The sequence below is a fragment of the Drosophila ficusphila genome, unplaced genomic scaffold (genome assembly GCF_018152265.1).
Source record: "Drosophila ficusphila isolate 14025-0441.05 unplaced genomic scaffold, ASM1815226v1 contig_47, whole genome shotgun sequence".
In the NCBI taxonomy this organism is placed as follows: domain Eukaryota; kingdom Metazoa; phylum Arthropoda; class Insecta; order Diptera; family Drosophilidae; genus Drosophila; species Drosophila ficusphila.
The window spans coordinates 899,942-918,370 of record NW_025064388.1 but is presented as its reverse complement, the minus strand read 5'-3'; the positions used below and the strand labels follow the sequence as shown (position 1 = coordinate 918,370).

Below are 18,429 nucleotides of genomic sequence, written 5' to 3'. Positions count from 1 at the left end.
TATTTTCTGCTTTGTATAAAAAATGAATGTAACGAATGTTTTTCAACATTTACAAACACGACAATGAGCCTCACCTCCTCCGGTCCTCCGGTCCTCCTATCCGTTTCTGCGCAATCTAGTCTCTCAGTTTTAAAGCTATTTTGCTGAAACTTTCCTAAAAGGTGTGTAGTTATTGCACGCAGTATATACCTATGTCGGAACGGGCCAGATCGGCCGACTATATCGGATAGCTCCCAAACCAGAGAATGAAATAAAAAATTCTCAAGCCGTTGTTTTTGATCTGATCGACTTGATTTCTTCTAGATGGCTTTTTCTATCTATCACTATTGAATTTCGGATAAAATTTTATTAAAATCGGATAACTCTATCATATAGCTGCCATACAAAAGATCGAAAAATATAGGTACAATTTTATGCATTAATTTTAATTATATAATTCTTATTATTATTATTTTTATTTTTATTAGGTGGCACTACAACCCGATTTGGGTTTTGGCCGACCTCAGCTTCTCACTCCAGACGCCTCTGCTCTTCGCGCGCCTCCTCCAATCGGAAATACCCAGTGCAGTCAGGTTCTCCTCCACTTGGTCCTTCCATCGGAGCTTTGGTCGTCCCCTTCGTCGTCGCCCGTAGTCGACCCTCGTTTCAAATACCTTCTGAGCTGGAGATTCTTCATCCATACGCACAACGTGGCCGAGCCAGCGCAGACGTTATATTGTGATGCGCCGGACCACTTCCACGTCGTCGTACAACACGTACAGCTCGTGGTTCATCCGAATGCGAAAGTCGTCCCCAATCCGAACGGGACCAAAGATCTTGCGAAGAATTTTTCTCTCGAACATTCCAAGCGCTGCTGCATCCGTCCGTATGCTTCTGCGCCATATAAGAGCACAGGTAGTGTCTTGTAGAGTTTTAATTTTGTTCGGCGAGAGAGGTCTCTATTGTACATTTGCTTACTCAGATTAAAGTAGCACCTATTGGCAAGTGTGATTCCTCGCTTGATCACCCGACTGAAGACATTTTTGGTGGCAGTGCCAAGGTACGTGAACTCCTTGACCACTTCGAAGGTATAGCTGTCCGCTACCACATGGGAGTCTAGGCGCCGCGCCTCCCTGCTTGTCGACAGCATATATTTCATCTTGCCCTCGTTTACCGCCAAACCCACTTTTGCCGACTCTTTTTCGGTAGCGGAAAATGCAGCAGTGACATCACGCTTTTATAAAAAATAGTGCCAGATGGATGTACACCGGCTTTCCGAAGAACCCCTTCCATCCCGAAATTGAAGAGGTCGCACGACAGGGGGTCGCCTTGTCTGAAACCTCAAATGGTATTAAAAGGTTCGGAGAGGTTCGCTCCTACTTTGACAGAGCTGATGGTGCTGCTCAATGTCATTCTGCAAACCGAACTCAGCCATGGTGGCATATAGGCGTTCCCTCGTCAGGCTATCGAATGCAGCTTTGTAATCGTCAAAGAGATGGTGTGTGTCCATTTTATTTTCGTTGGTTATTTCTAGGATTTGGCGTAATGTGAAGATTTGGTCTATGGTGGTCTTACCAGGTCTGCGGCCGCACTGATAAGATCCGATCAGTGTGCTGGTATATGGCTTCAGTCGTTCACATATAACGCTCGATGGTATCTTGTATGAGATGGCAATCAGGCTGATTCCCCGGTAATTGGTGCATATCGTCGGGTCACCTTTCTTTAGTACAGGACAAAGGACGCTGAGGTTCCAATCGTTGGGCATGCTTTATTCTAGCCATATTTTACACAAGAGCTGGTGCATGCACCTTATCAGCTCTTCGCCGCCGGCCTTGAACAACTCTGCAGGCAGTCCATTAGCACCGGCTTTTGTTGATTTTGAGCCGCATAATAGCAACTCGGACCTCGTCATGGCTAGGTAGTGGAATATCCACATTGTCGTCGATTGGTGGTATCGGGCTGCTTCCTCCAATGGCGAGATTGGTGCCTTGTTCTCCCTGTAACGTTAACACGTAGCTCGTCTTGCGCCAGACTGCACCGTTTTTTTGTGGGCGGTGTTTTTTGCCGGAGCTGCGACGCGACACTGCTCGTCATACCATTGGTTACGTGTGGGTGGGCGCTTGAACCCAATGGCTGTTTCGGCAGCGGCTCGCATGGAGTGGGATATGTGCGCCCAGAGTCCGCCGGCGTCAACAGGGAGAGGGTTAAGTTGGTGGAGCAGTTCCAAGAAGTCTGTGGAGTAGGCTATTGCTGTCCGTTGTGATCGCAGCCTAGTGAAGTCAAGCTTTCGTTGCGTGATGGGGCGTATGTTTTTCGCTCGGCATAGCCGCATGCGTATCTTGGCAGCGACAAGATAGTGGTCCGAGTCAATGTTGATTCCACGAAACGTACGCACGTCCATCACACTTGAGGCATGACTTCCGTCTATCACAACATGATCAATCTGGATGCTCGTTTTTTGATCAGGGGACAGCCATGTGGCCTTGTGGATGTCGAGGAGCCCGAAATCTGGTGCTACTCATTACCATGTTTCGCTCCGCGGCGAAGTCAATCAGCCTAAGACCGTTGTTCGAGGTGGTCTCATGGAGGCTGAATCGACCAATGGTGGGGTCAAAGATGCGTTCGCGCCCAACCTTTGAGATGAAGTCCCCGAGGATGATCTTCACGTCGTGGTCTGGGCAGCCGTCGTATGTGTCCTCGAGTCTCGCGTAGAATGCATCCTTAACAGCATCGTCCTTCTCCTTCGTCGGGGCGTGCGCGTGCGCTTTGACGCGGATTGTAGCCAGCCATTCACTCACTGGGGTGAAATTGGAGACTTGGTGGCTGTTTGTGGGGAGTACACCGAATATGCCACCCTTGTAAATAATTAAACGCACGAGTAGGTTTAAATTATTTCAGTATATTTTTTTGAAGCTGCAACTCTTCGTTTTATGTTTTTGTGATATGTAAACAATGTGTGCGAGATAAATGTATGCATGACTGAGGTGGCGCCAGCCGAAAGCGCGGCTTCTTTATACCGTCGTTCTCACTAGAATAGATAACATAGATAAACAAACATTAGAGAGACTTGTAGAGCGGTTGATAAATCCCTACACCTATGTGCACCAAATTAGGTGCTGGCTGTCTGCTCCGAACATACTCCCCCCGTTGGATGAGGTACAGCTCCAACTTGATGGGAATCGATGGGCAGAACGGCCAGTTTGGCGACGGCTCTCTTGACGATGCCCGTAGCTGTATGAACCATAGCTACTTTGACGACCCCGTCCTCGCTGAAATGTTGCCCTCCTTCAGCAACAGGAAATTTGGTGTAGCTGGAACTCTTTACGAAATGCGCCGGCGTTAGCACCTCAAGGCTTTCAGCGTTTTCTGAAATTGGATAGAGGGGACGTGAATTAAAGATAGCAAAAATCTCGTAAGCAAGAGTTCTTAATTCATCGAGGGATAAGATGGATGGACCGACGACTCTGTAGAAGTGAAACTTGGCCGATTTGACAGCGGCCTCACATAGACCACCGAAGTGTGGGGCACGTGGAGGTATGAACTTCCAATCTATCCCGGCCGCTAGGCACTACTCTTCTGTGGACACGGCATGCTCTGGCTAAAAAATCCATATTACTTGGCTAAGTGAACCTGCTGGATGCTCCTCAGAATAAGTACGGTCCCCGAGTTGATCTCCTCAACAGAAAGATGGCCATTTGAAGGTAAAGCCTTGGACTTGCAATTCGAAATAAATCGATACACGTACGCAAATACACGCTGCAACTTATCAAACGAGTTAAGGAATTTGCAGTTAGCAGAAACATCAACGCAAACGGTTCCAATTAGAGTCGCGTAACGACGCTCCGGAAGATCCTTTGCTACAAATAGCAGGGAAGGCCATTCCGATGAGTTATGCCAAAGAAATGGAGGTCCATTAGCCCAAAGGAAATGCTCCAGCAATTCTCTAGGGGTACAGCATGATGCCAAGACATTCCTTTCGTTATCTCCTGAGTTTTTGCGATTCGGTTGGATACAAACACGTTGAACTCCCTCGGAGGTTGACTAATCCACGCCAACACGAAAGACGAGTCAGACCAGCAATGAAAGGCATAATCGAGATCTATCGTTTCCTTGATGTTTACGATTAGCTTTCCAAGAAAAGTTCTACTGAAAGTTCCAATCTTGGAATTGTTAAGGCCTTCAACGGGGCTACTCTCGACTTTGCGCAAAGTAGATAAGCTTTTGTGCCTTCATTGTCCTCCGACCGGAAATATAGGCAAGCTCAATAAGCTGATATGCTAGCATCGCAGAATCCATGCAACAGGATGAACGCTTGCTTGACTCTTCAATCGTATCGCCCCCAGAAATTAAATGCTCGACATAGAAATCTCTACGAATAATCTCTGCTCCAATTGGAAATGATACCTTTTCATCATAAGAGAGCTAATACATGGCTCTTATAGCCAGAAAGCATCTGGCTTTGTTCCATAGGTTTGTAAACACTCAACTCATCCGTTGAGTTTTCTCGCCAAACGATGCACTGCAAAAAATCTCGTACACGTACGCAGCGGTACATCTTGCAGATGTCTCCACAAAGAGCTACTTTAAAGAACCTTAATCGAAGCAATATGTCAAAGATTTTTTGCTAAATGATCGGCCCTGTAAGAAGTAAGGTACCAGAAGTCGTTTTAGTAGACCCATCAAAGACGACAACAAGCTTTGTGCTCGTGCTCTCAGACTGATGTACACAATGATAAGGCAAGAAAAATTGCGGTATCGCTGGTTTCTGGTAGTTTCCAAACTCTTGAAACGACGACGAGCCAGGCAAGAGGAATTACCTAGAGTTTCGAATGCTGATGCGGACAAGAGGCGAACAGAATATTTAACATTCTCAAACCTAGTGCAGTTTTCCTTAAAAAGATGTTCACACTGCAAGTCCTCAGGCAACAAAACCAACTTCGCAGAACTAACGTCTTCTATTTCCCAAAATCGCTTTACAATAGCAGTTAGTGTTTCATCATCAGAATGAATAATTGGATACTTAATAACGGCAGCTAAACCAGACTTATGGTTTGGAATACTTGACATCCCTCCAGAAACGATCCAACCAAGCCTCATAGTAATTATTTCAAAGAACAGACCAATTGGGAACCTAAATCTACAATGGCTCGGCAAGGCATGAAAGCACAAACTCTATTTTTAACGTAAATTATGGCAGTTGGAAGCAACACGTATTCCGTCGGAATACTATTTGAGGCTCTGGGTGGAGGGTTAGCCAAATGTTGAATATATTGCGAATGTGATCACGAAACTAATGCTGATAAAGGGTTCAGGAGTGGTTCAGATGATGGAGACGAAATTGAGTTCGATAATGATGAGGGGTCCGCGGTCATGTGCAATAATGACTTGTGCCTCCGACAATGTTTGCAATGCGAAGCCTTACATTGTTGCAAACTTTGTCTCTTGCGCAAACAATTTAGGCAAAGGTGCATCTTCTTTGCTTCTGAATATAATATTTGGACTCAAATTTAAAATTTGATTTGAGTTTGATCTGTACAAGTTGTTTCCCACCTGTTGGCCTGGTGTTTGGATTACCACGGATTGATCCAGGTTCTACATCATCCTGCATCTCTTCTCCAGGAACGAATCCATGGCAGTCCATGTTGGAAGCTCAGCAATGGCCAAGGCCTCTTCCCACTTTTCCACCGTTCTCTGGTCCAGTTTTTGAGCGACGATGTGAATCACTGGCCAAGGTTCGGATTTCTCGTAGATGTGAGTTCATGAAGTCACTGAGCTCCCGAAGACCCGTTGCTGATCCCTTCTCGACACCCTTCAACCCAAATATAACCTTTACGTGTGCCTGAAAATTCAAAACTTTAATATCAAAATGCCTTTTGATAGTTTTGATTCGACTGTTCTAGCGAGCGTATGGACTCCAGAGCCACGCCGCCTAAACTAGACCGTAAATACTGCAATTTTCCGATACCAGTTAGCTCTTCATTATTTCCAATAACCGTATTGAAATTGGCGAAAAAGTCCAGCCGATCGGAGTAGGATCCATAAAACCGCGCAATCTCCAAACCTGGTAATCGAGGCTTTCTAGATCGCAGAGAAAGATCTCGAATATTTGTTAAATCAAAACACGTCAAATTGACAGCTGTGGCCCACCAAATTGAAATTTGCGTTGAGCCGCTAAGCCCCGATTTAGCTTAGCCTCCACATCCATTACGATTTTTACTCCATCCTTGTGACGCCCGTAAGCTCGGCTAAGTCCAGCCTCTCCAGCGATGTCTGGGCGGAATTAAACGCCAAGTTTTGTGCCTCGATCCACTTTAACCGCGCAAGAATATCGGCTTCATCAAATTAGTCGATATTGTTGGAGACTAAATACTTTTTGACCGCATTGATTTTCTGCAAAATGGATTGCACTTTGGCCCGAAAGAATCACTACAACCCCACTTCTTCACTTTTAGGTGACGCACACGCGTTTCGCTGAAAAACTTGTTTTCGCGAACTCAGATATAAAACACGTCCGGCACGCAACGACTTTTCTACGAATCACCCACTGTGTATGTATGTTTGTGTGTTTGTGATCGAATGCCCGCAAACGACGACAAATATTTAACCGATATTAAAACAAAACGAAAATAAAGTTGCGGATTCCGATTTTAACGAAAACGTCGGGGCACCAAAATGTTTGTGGGGAAGACACCGAATATGCCACCCTTGTAAATAATTAAACTCACGAGTAGGTTTAAATTATTTCAGTATATATTTTGAAGCTGCAACTCTTCGTTTTATGTTTTCGTGATATGTAAACAATGTGTGCGAGATAAGTGTATGCTTGCCTGAGGTGGCGCCAGCCGACATTACCTGTCCATCTCATTTCCTGGATGGCGGTAATGTCAGCCTTTAATTTTTCGAGGGCATCCGTCAGTTGGATGAAGGCACCTTCCCAATTAAGGGTTCGGACATTCCTGGTGCATATCCTTAAATCGCATTAGCTTACTATCTAGCGGATGCTAAGATAGCTACCCAGGAGGTGCCACAATTAGGCTGTGTGTCAACTTGCAATCATTCGAAAACAGAGATCGCACTGGGGGCCACCAAGTTGACCGCGATCAGAAAACTTTACTCTTTACGAATAAAAGCCATCCCATCCCTATGACAAGTTATATTATATTATATAATTGTTTATTTTAGTAACTAAAACCCTATTTGATAAATTCCATAGGCAACATGAGTACATGTACCCATGCGTAATTTCAGCTATTCGACTATATTAGAATGCATTTTTAGTTAAACGGCGGAGCGATAGAAAAACACCTCTGTTTTCATTGACAGTGGGAGAACATCTCACGATAGATGTTGTGGACTTTTAAGGTGCTGTTATTGTTATATGTGCTATTATAAGTGCTTTGCGGCCAGCGAACTAACAGATGCTAGTGAAAGATAACTGAGTTATCTATGCTATCTTCTGAGTTGATAATTGGACTGACATCAATATGAGAACTTACGTATTTCTTGTATTTCAGCTATTCCGTTTCATTAAAAGTCAGAAAATATGGTCGGTCTAACAATTGAGAGTAGTCGAACAGTTGAATAAGGACAGGCGAGTGATCAGATGATAGATTAACTAATTTCTCCAGCATAATTTGGGCATGGGGAACCCTTCTTAACATTGCAAAGTCAATTAGATCTGGTTGTTTCTTTGGATCGGTTGGCCAATATGAAAGCTTGCTTGGAGAGATAACGTCAAGTGGAGTGGAGTGATAATGCGTTTTATTTTTGGGGTTAACGATCCCCAGTAGGTGTGTTTCGCGTTCTAGTTACCCGCTACTATGAGTGATAACCAAATAAGTTGAAGAAAGATACAAATTCTGCTTCAGTTTCAGAAAAGCGTGGAGGGCAGTATACCGCGGCTAGGTCGATGTAACCGCTTTGCATTTCAACTTATATTGTTGTTGCCGGAAGGTAACTTGTAGCATATATATAAGGGTAGAAAATTGTGTCAAATGTGTTGCTTTATTTGGATGCTTTGTATGGATAATTTGCTAGATGAAATGTGTATGGAAATTATTTTTATTTGTTAGATGGTTCTCTGATATGAGCATAACATGAATGCCACTTTGAGTAAGGAACTCCGATAGTTCAATCTGTGTTGTGAAATGCCATTTGCATTCCAGAACCATAAGTTTAGTGGGACATTAAATCATATTTCTCTTTAACCATAAACCTTAGAAGAAAAATTTGATTTCCCACGAGTGGCTGGAGGGTTTCCTGGATAGAAGTCATTGTATTTATAAAAGATATTAGTAAAACAGGTAAATTTGGGAGCGTTCGCTGACTATTAGAGCCTTGTCCTCGTTGAAGAGTTGGCTCAAATGTTTACAGGATCCGTTGCACTCCTTTAGGGATTGGATGTGGTCAGATTGATTTTACCCAAAACATTGGAAAAAGAAACTCCTGGAGTCGTTTTGGGTGGTATATGAAAAGGAGTGCATGGTTGTGTGCCCTTGCTTATTGCTGCTGACTTCCGTTGGCTTGCTCGATTTTTTAGATCCTTGCAGACTGGGCATCCTCTATTATTTGCAGTATGGTTGCCTCCAAAGTGTCTAAATACTCTAATGTTGGATTTTCTTTGTTCGCCAGACAAGCCTCTGTGAGGTGCAGATCTCCGCAAACTAAACAGACTGCGCGTAGTGTTCAGTATATTTTCATAGGTCTGTACTTTTGGCAATTTGTACATTGAACAGAGCCATTCCGTTTTGTGCGGTTCCTCAACAGTTATTCTGCGATGCAGTAGGAACTGTAGCTCAGATATTAGATGGGCTTCACTATACCCTTGCAGTGTCTTATAATTTCAGTCAGAAGATTGCAGCACAGTGATGGAAACACCTCAGACCCTTCCAGGTAAATTTTTCTTGATCAGTTTCACGAAGCATCAGCCGGATCGGCCGAAGATATCGGATAGCTCCCTCTCCTATGAAAAATAAAATTATCACGATGTTGTTTTTGATCATATCGACTTGATTTCTTCAAGATGGTATTTTCTTACTACAATTGAATTTCGAATTAAATTTTATTAAAATCGGATAACTATATAATTTATCTTATTGCTGTCATAAAAACAATTTGTTAAATATTGTTAAGATGTGTCCCCTTCTGCCGGCAGCTCGGGGTCATAGAACTAAGGGGTTATTTAGTCGTACAAAACACTTTGGAAGTTAGACAATATAATTTCACTATTTATCAGGCAGGCTCCGGTTTTCACTTTCATAAGATTCTCTCGTTTTCGTTTTCAAAAACGAAATTATGAGAACGAGAGATATCGAAAGAGATCTCAAAATCCCTAAGATTGGCGATGTTTGTCGAGCACATGCTCAGTGCCGGATTAAGCTAGCGCGGGGCCTGTAGCAAATTCATACTTGTGGATTTTTCCAAAATCTCTTCTGTTGTAAGAGATTTTAGCTGTCGAAATACTTCAAAAACACTAGTAATCTTATGATATGCCTTCATACGTTTAGTTAAAGCAGACAGTACGTTATCAATAATGACAATAAACACCTGAACTTCGAAACGTTGTCAAACGAGTCAATAAAATTTAAATAGTTTGCCTACTTTTTCTCGAAATACTGATAATCTATATTATATTAAAATCGATAAAAAAAAAGTACAATCTCGGCTACGTAAACTCGCAAAATAAATGTATACCTATATAAAAAAAATGAAAATCTGGCCGCTTGAAGGGTAGAAATGTGGTTTAATTTCAGATAAAATATAACGTGGCGAAATCGAATTTTATATTTTCAGATGGGAGTAAAGCATAGCCTAAGCGCTTCACGCTTAAGTCATGCAAATTATTTTTAGGTTCCTATCTAAATTTTTGTTTTTTTTTTACGATCAGATAGGTAGGAGTTGGAGCGCGGCCGCGCGGGGCCCCCCCAATGCGCGGGGCCCGTAGCATTTGCTACTCCTGCTATATGGCTAATCCGGCACTGCACATGCTGAAAGCTACTTCAGACGCCTTAGCTCTCATTCCAACTCCCTGGCGAAGAGGCTAATTAGGAGACCAAGAAGAAGAAGACTTAAAAGGTTCCACCCACATGACCTGCCATTAAGACATATTTAATACACTTGAAGATTCATATAATTAAACTACACACGAATTGATTTAACCCTTTACATGGCAATAACTCCGATTTTCTTGATTTTTTTTTTGTTTGGTAGATAAGTAAAAATAAAAAATACACTTCTTTTTATTTTTTTAATTTTTTTGGTTTTACCTTATTTTTTTACAAAAGGGGAGTGATGCATTTCTGCATCAAATGGTCTTAAAAGGAAAAGTTTTTTAATACGTGTTATAGAAAGATAATAACATTTATTCAATATTAATATATAGTAATTTATATTTTAAATATGTCAATTTAAATTAAATTTTTTAAAGCAATTATTTTTTTTATTAAAACATAAATAAACTACACATTTTTCGCACTCCGTTTCGGAGAATCCAGTGTAGTTCGGATATTAGCAGTATTTTTTTATGTGTTAAGCTACTTTGATGCATATCTGCAACAAAGCGAAATTGTTGATTTATTCGTATTATAATGCAACAAACACAAAAACTCGACAATATATAACTAAATATAATATTTACTTGTTTAAAAATATAAATTAAGGGGTTACATGGGTTTCCTCGGGTAAAAAACGGCCTTTTTTCAAACATTTTTTTTGCATATAAAAAATGAAATATTTCAATGAAACTTTTTATTATCTAACGACGCCATTTCCGGCAGTCCCTCGGAAAAAAGGTGCCTCCGCGTTGTCAGCAGAACTTCTTTCAGGATCATCCAAAGTAAAAATAAAAAAAACGTGTTTCAGTATAGACAATAAACTAGGTATTGGACGAAGGAAAAAAAAAAAATGAAAATTGGATTTTTGGCAGACGTTTTTACAAAAAATGCAAATTTCGATGAAAATTTCTCGACATTTTTTTTTTTAAATAGTTGTAATTGAAAAAAAAATCCTTCGTTCAATACCTTGTAAATGATATCTCGAATACTTGTGTTAAGTTTCATTAAGATCGGTTGAGTAGTTTGCGAGAAATTTTGACAACCGACTTTGAAAACATAGTTTTGAGAAAAACGCGTTTAAAGTTTTAAGAGACAATAAAAGTGGTCTCAAGCGTCCACCTTCTCAAGGCTGTATCTCCGAGACTTTTACTCGGATCAACTTGAAAATTTAGGACAATATTCTAGAAATGTTATAAAATTTAATAAGACAAAAAAAAATCAAATCGATTTTTTGAAACCGTGAAACCCATGTAACCCCTTAAATCAACTACACATTTTTTTTGTTATTTATATTTGGATGAGAAACTGCACAACCAATTCAGATATCCACATTCACCAAATTGGCGGGAAAAGTAATCAGCTGTTGAGTATTGGACAGAATTCTGACTGACTAACACTTGTTATATAAAAAACGAAAGTTTCTGAACTGTATTAAAAAGATTTCAGACAGTTTTGCAATGCCCGTTGAAAAATAATTGAATTTGAACGGTATGTAAATTCTGTATACCAACCCTTTGTTATCCCCTATAGTTACAACCTGCTCAAGCTGCCACATAGGTAGCAGTATACCCGTTAATTAATAAATTTACACTTTTTACTTTTTTACTAAAAAAAAAAAAAAACCAAATTGGTGCTCCCGTTTTCACTTTCACAAGATTTTTTCGTTTTCAAAAACGGGCAAGTTTTTTTTTTGTCGAAATGAAAAGTAAATGCCTTTTTCTACATCAAAACGGTTTTTAATTGCAAACGGAAAAAAATAGTTGACTCCTTGGTCTATTGATGTTCATTTCACATCATCAGTAGGTCAATCTAATTCGTATTTATTTTTTTAATAATTATTTTCTGACCCCATCTTGATTTCATACATAAAATATTTGCCGTCGGCAACATCAACTTTCGTTTTTCTAAGGGGCCGATAAATCTATTGCCAAAAGTTATCGTCAGTGCTGCCGTACTTGAAGTGGAACAAAACAACCACTTAAAAATACTTATAAAATGAAAATGAAGCTAAAATGTTTGTAAAGAAAAGTTAAATAAGCTTTTTATAAATAAATATGATTAATTTCGTTTCATAAATGGCAAAAGTGTAGTAAAAAAGTTGTTGAGAATAGTGGAATGAAATCTGCAAAAAAGGTGGCAGCCCGTTCTGGGAGCAACTTATTTGAAATTTTGGAAATGTAAGTAAGACAACTTAATTTGTGTATTTAAAACTAAATGCAAAGCTATTGTTTTAGGGGGAAGCATATTGGATTTTATGAAAGGCAAGCCAGATCTGGCCCGAGGCTTTGTCAAAGGAGATCGAGTGGCTGCAGAGGCGAAGTGGGCAGATCTTGCTGGCGCGTTGAACGCAATTGGGCCTCCCATTAAAGACGTTGCAGGATGGAAGAAGGTATGACTATTAATTACTATATAAAAGAAAGCTAATATATCAAAGAAAAATATTCCAGGTTTGGTGCGACTGGAAGTCCAACATCCGGAAGAAGATAGCCAAAAACAAGGCTGGAGTTAAAGAGAGAGCTCCTCTAAAAATTCAGTGAGATTATTAAAAAACTAGGAGAATAAACAGATTAAGTAAATGTCAAGATGTTTTATTTACAGTTATTATTTATAGTTTATACTGGAAGAGACAGAGCAATTTCGTCGCGTTCTGATTGTCCGCCATTATTTCCCTCTTGTTAATTTTCGTCTGAAGTCTCTTCTGTATCGTCAAAATAATATTCCTCTGTAATTGTCACATTTTGCCTTCTACAAATGTTGTGCAAGGCACAGCATACATTAAGGGGTTATAAACCCTTTTCAAGCTCAAAAAATCGAAAAAAAATGTATGATTTTTTTTGATGTAGGGTAAGATGGGGTAAAACCGCCGGTGGGTAAAACCGCCATTTGGATTTCAAATTCAAATGAAGCGCCGAAACGATTAACCGTTGATAATGTAGATTCTGATTGATAATGCGCGGTTTTTGAAGTCGGTCGGAATACTGCAGCTTTATCGTGACAATTTCTTTAGCGCCATTTTTGTTTCACTCGACGGCGCCAAAAAATTTTTGTTATAAAGATTGCTCAATCAAGTGTAAGTGAACGGCTTAAAAAAAAAGAGGTAAGTGTCCGCTTATAGTACGAACCTTGATACTGATGTACATGTATCAAGTTAGCCAATATTTCCAAAATTGTACAAACTAAGTGACCTCGAAAAAAATTGGCGCGTGGGGTAAAAACGCCGCGAAAAGGTGGGGTAAAAACGCCACACAATTTGATAACGGAAAAACTCGTTTTAATCGAGAATGAATGTCTTTCACCATCCTGCCTCGCAAGAAAAAAATCAAAAATTGATGAAAATATATTTCAACGGGCAATCGAGGAAGTTCAGGAGGGCAGCAAGGTGGCAGTTGCTGCCGAAAAATATGGGATTCCCCGAGAGACTTTGCGAGACCGAGTCAACAAAGCGCACAACGCTTATTATGGCCATCATCCCCAGGTAAAGTGTCAAATATTCACAATTTTTGTTAATTGAAACAATATGTAATGTCATGATTTTGAATTCAATTCAATTTAAAAATAACAGCCTTTCTTTTTGAACAGATAATTGCAAACAGTTTTGTATAAAATGATTTTATCTTTTAAATAAGAATATTTTAATTTTCAGTTTCAAACCTTTGTTAATGCGACATTTCTTCTTAGTTTAAAACTATTTTAACCACGTAATTCTTATTTTACAGATTTTTACTGACGACCAAGAGGCATCGCTTGAGAAATATCTCATAAAAGCATCAGCTATGTTTCATGGTTTCTCTCGGACAGCAGTTCGACGACTTGCTTATGACTTCGCTTCAATTTCTTATTTTTACTTTTATATAATATATTCGTTGTAACATGTAATATCCATTTGAATTGAATAAAAATTTTTCTCAGAAGTTATTGACATTATTTGGGTACTTAACTACACTAAAACCAGAATGGCGTTTTTACCCCACTAGGTGGGGTAAAACCGCCGTTTTAAACTTTTCTTCTGAACGATCACAATTCTTTTAAAAAAAAAGCTACATAAAAACTTTCTTAATGAATTATGTAGCCAAGGGATTAAACTTTCAGAAATATGATTTGGATCATTGATCATTTTATAAATGAAAGCTTGACATCGTCAAATATACATTTTTGGCGGTTTTACCCCATCTTACCCTACATACTTTCAACAATTCAACAAACGGTGTACGGACTAGACATCTGCATGAGTGGCAAAAAACCCACATTCAAATGCACAATGCTCAAAATGAGTTGAGTGAATTTGAGAGCAAAGCCAACATGAAGTGAGAGGGTTGACTCTCTTTCGCTTACTCATTTGCACAACTAGCAGGTAGAAGGAAACGAATTGAGTGAATTGAGAACGTTGAAAACAGAGACGTTGCATTCGAATGATTCGAGTTGCAAATGTAAATAAAAGGAAATAAAAACCAATTAAATGCAGTGAATTTTCTTCGAGTCCGAAAAGGCTTTATTATTTATGGTTTTTTATTTTATTTATTTCTAAATTAACAATTACTTACAACTAATTTAAATTGGAATGCATAAACATTATTTTGTTAATATTTTCCGAATTAGTGGCTATTTGACAACGATTTTCTGTAATTATTCTGTAAAAATTTCTTGCGTTTGAAAATGTACGTTCCGAAGCCGCGCTGCTCGCTGGAATGCAAAATTTTTTGACTTTGTGCTGCAGTTCTCAAGAAAGGAATGTACAGAAATCCTAAGCAAGAACTCGAATGATTCGAGTATTCAACGCATAGCCAAATCTCTCATTTCACTTTTCATTTCGTTCATTCACTCTCATTTCGTTTGACGTCTTGAATTAAGAGAGGAATGTGTGCAAGCCTGTCATAAGTACAATGTCATTTCATTTTCATCATTCCACTCACTCCATTCTATTCGATTCGAATGTATTCATTTAGACGTATGTTATGAATGTAATCATGCAGACGTCTAGTACGGATTACCTAATGTCCACCTAAAACTTTAAACGCGATTATCTCGGAATCGCATTTTTGAGAAAAGATCATTGCGGTGAGCACGATATCTCGGTAACCACTACATCTATCGATTTGAAATTTTGGGGGATTGTTTGTAGATACAATAGTTAGTTCGTGAACGAAGGAATTTTATTTTCGAAAAAATTTTCTATTTTTTTGGGGCGAAAAAATAAATTATTAGACCTCGTAAAATCGGCTTTATTGAAAAAAAATCACTGTAACTGTAAAAACATTTTTTTCGTAAAATCCTTCCTTCACGAACTAGGTAACACTATATACTAACGTAGTTTTTTTTTTTTTTTAAGTTGAGCCGTTTTCTTGTTTTCATTCTCACCGTTAGCCACTATTGAAAAAAGGACTTCTGCGGCAAGGACTATAACTTCCACAATTATAAAAATTTTCTCTTGAAATTTTATACGAATTTACTTAAGGACACGTACTTTGATAAAATTTGTATTGTATTTAAATAAAATAACGGTAACATGCTAAAAAAAAATAAATAAAAACCCTGTATTTCTCTGGAGAAAAAGGTATATAACCCCTTAATAATACGGCAACAAAAAACTGCCTCGTAATTTAAGCCGTTCGATAATATTCCTGGCTCCTGTATGTCTTAAATTAAAAGTATGCTGATGCGTCCCAATCTCTGCGCTCCTGAAGGGAGTTAAGACGAAACTCTCTAGGGCGTATCCGGAATCCGCCAAAACAAAATGCCCGTTTATATTCCTGGAGAAATATTCCCTGACGTCGGAGTGGTTCCAAATAAAAGAGTCATGGCAGGACCCAGGGTGAGTGGCATCAATGGCGATGATCTCCATATTATAGTTGCAAACCTAAGGAAATAAAAAGGTTTTTACATAACTTCATTTAAGGGGTTATATCCAGTTTTGAAAAAATCGAAATTTTTTTGCCTATTTTGAATGTACATATATATATTTGAGAACATTGTCTGAAAATTTCAAAGTATTCCCTTAAATAGTTTTCGAGTAATGAGTGTATTTTTAAAGAAGTCTCCGACGTAGTTCAACTAGTAGCCAAAACTTTAAATGCGTTTTGCTTGAAACTATGTTTACAAAGTCGGTGAGGAAAATTTCTCCGAGACGGCTTGACCGATTGGCTTTAAATTTTCACAGGCTCTTCTTAGATATTTTTTTCAGGTAATGACGCGGGGAATTTTGGCTCCGACGTAAATTTATATTTTTTTAGTCACTTCAAAGTTGAAATTTTTGTGCCGAAAACGAAGTTTATGTTTGGGAAGCCGCCATTATGTTTAAAATCAAAATTTTGAAAATTCCCCGCGTCATTACCAGTATTTGTCTATTCTTTACGTAATCCTTTTGGTTTTTTGTATTTCTTATAATTTGGATCAGAGATATCTTCCTCACCGCAAAACACCTTTTTTAAGTGGACCCTCAGGAGATCCTCTACAGGATCGACGGACTCCAACATTTTTTTTTTTTTGAAAATATATTCTGAAACTACAAAATTATCTAACTTTTCATATATAACACATATATTTACAATAAAAGGCCTCTCCAGAAATAATTTACAAAAACGCTCATTTTTTCGGCCTCGCAACTGGATATAACCCCTTAACAGATTTGGTCGATATACTTACAACCATGGCGTTCATGCTGTAATAATCCTTTCTATTAAAGAAAACACAGGAATTGTTTACAGGCTTCTGAATTTTTTGTGAGTTCCATCCACACAGGCGACTATTTTTGGCAGTTGATACCTTCTGAAGAAGTATTCGGAAGATTTCTTCATTAGTTGCCTGGACATCTGGAGGGAAATAGCATCCTTACGTAGAAGCCTGTCCATCAACGGAATAGATATGTGCAGAATCTTTCCGAATGTGCTTCGTCCAATGTTTATGTGATGGTCCTTGGCCACTGAAAACTGGTAGCAGCCAGTAGCAAGGTATCGCAACACAGCAGCCAGTTGCATTGAGTGTGACAGTGTGGTTACTTTTAAATATGGCTTGACTGTCTCCAAAATGCTTTTAAAAGTATTTTTATCGATCCTAAATGATTTAACAAACCTGTAAAATTTTAAGTTACTAGAGGTATTTTAAATATCTGTGAATGAGACTTACCGATCGTCAGACATATTAAAAACACATGTTTTGGATCTAAGATATCTCGATTTTCTCAAATCAATCAATTTCTGCCTTCTTTTGGCTTCGAAATTGAAAAGTGAAATTGAAAATGTGAAAGGCATTTTTTCGCGTTGTTTACTTTTAATTACAAAAACAAGTCAGCTATTTGAACAGTGAGAAAAGATGAGAAAATGAACCATTCCGATAACGAAACGATGACAAAAATTTTGTGAAAACCGGAGAACCTAAAACGAAAACGTACGTTTTCGCCCAAAAACGAAAACGAAAAAAAAAGTGAAAACCGGAGCCTGCCTGTACATATTTGTAGTTTTCAAGTGGGTAATATATAAAAAGCAATCAAAAAGAATAACGCACCTCCGTTAGCGTCGCGATGCAGTGCAATGCTCAGATTGACTTTTTAGCGTCACCCGAGAATTCTTCCGAGCAGCCACTGCAATGGGTGAAATCTGTCGTCCTTGACGAGTACAAACTCGTCCAACTTTATGTTCTTCAAGTTTTTGGACCATTTCGGACGCTGCTGCAAATGGCTAAGCTAATCCCTTCTCCAGCCGTCCCAAAAATGTCGCAACATTGATTACTGAAGCAGGAACTGCTTCCTGGTCGGTGTTCCGGAGGCGCATACATAGAGTCGCCAATTAAGAAGTGGGCCCGAGTGGGCACATCTAAACCATTTGCGTCCGCTATGAGCGGGCACAGAGGCCTTGAGTTAGGGCACGCTGAATACCACCGTGGTCATCTCATCGTAGGTAAGCTTTCGATCCGCGATCACGCGCTTGAGATGGTGCTTGACCGATTTGACGTTGGCCTCACAAAGCCCACCAAAGATAGGCGACTGAGGCGGACTAAAATGCCAAGTGACTCGTAGCTGGGACCATTTCGGAGCGATGAGCGTCTCATAGTCATCGCGGAATTGCTTCACAAAATCTTTAAGATGACGGTCTGCTCCCACAAAGATGGTGCCGTTATCGCTATAAAGATGCTGAACCATCCCTCGACGTCCAGTGAACCGATCGAATGCCAGCAGGAAGTGCTCCGTGCTGAGCCCGGTTACCAGCTCTAAATAAACTGCTTTCGTTGCGAGGCAAATCATCACTGCAATATAGTTTTTGTATGTACTCGACCCCCGAATCCGCGCCGCTCTTAGCACAATGGCTACGGTATAATAGACTCCTGTCGTGACGAAAGGCCTCTGCTGCCACTCGGTAAAGTGGCAGGTCTCCCATGAGCTGGGATGAAATGCAGGGACTGGAGAAGA

General features: G+C 39.7%; 3 protein-coding genes across 5 annotated transcripts in view; 1 reads left to right on the top strand and 2 right to left on the bottom strand.

Annotated features, from left to right (window-relative positions):
• The window catches only part of LOC108100495, a 37,004-nt gene that overhangs the window by 8,808 nt on the left and 9,767 nt on the right, over positions 1–18,429 (top strand). The window lies entirely within an intron of this gene.
• On the bottom strand, positions 1,331–1,744 carry LOC122320288. The gene has a single exon (XM_043208452.1). It carries the CDS (start codon positions 1,742–1,744, stop codon positions 1,331–1,333), a length of 414 nt encoding a protein of 137 aa, XP_043064387.1.
• LOC108100508 (putative nuclease HARBI1) lies at positions 15,585–18,264 on the bottom strand. Its single transcript, XM_017204465.2, is given in 6 exon segments — positions 15,585–15,885; positions 16,671–16,747; positions 16,750–17,096; positions 17,151–17,228; positions 17,582–17,604; positions 17,890–18,264. Coding segments are annotated over 6 exon segments (1,191 nt in total). The 3' UTR covers positions 15,585–15,594.

Bases quoted from the DNA above. Each gene is read 5' to 3' on its own strand.
- LOC122320288 (XM_043208452.1), bottom strand. From the start codon at position 1,744: ATGCCCAACGATTGGAACCTCAGCGTCCTTTGTCCTGTACTAAAGAAA.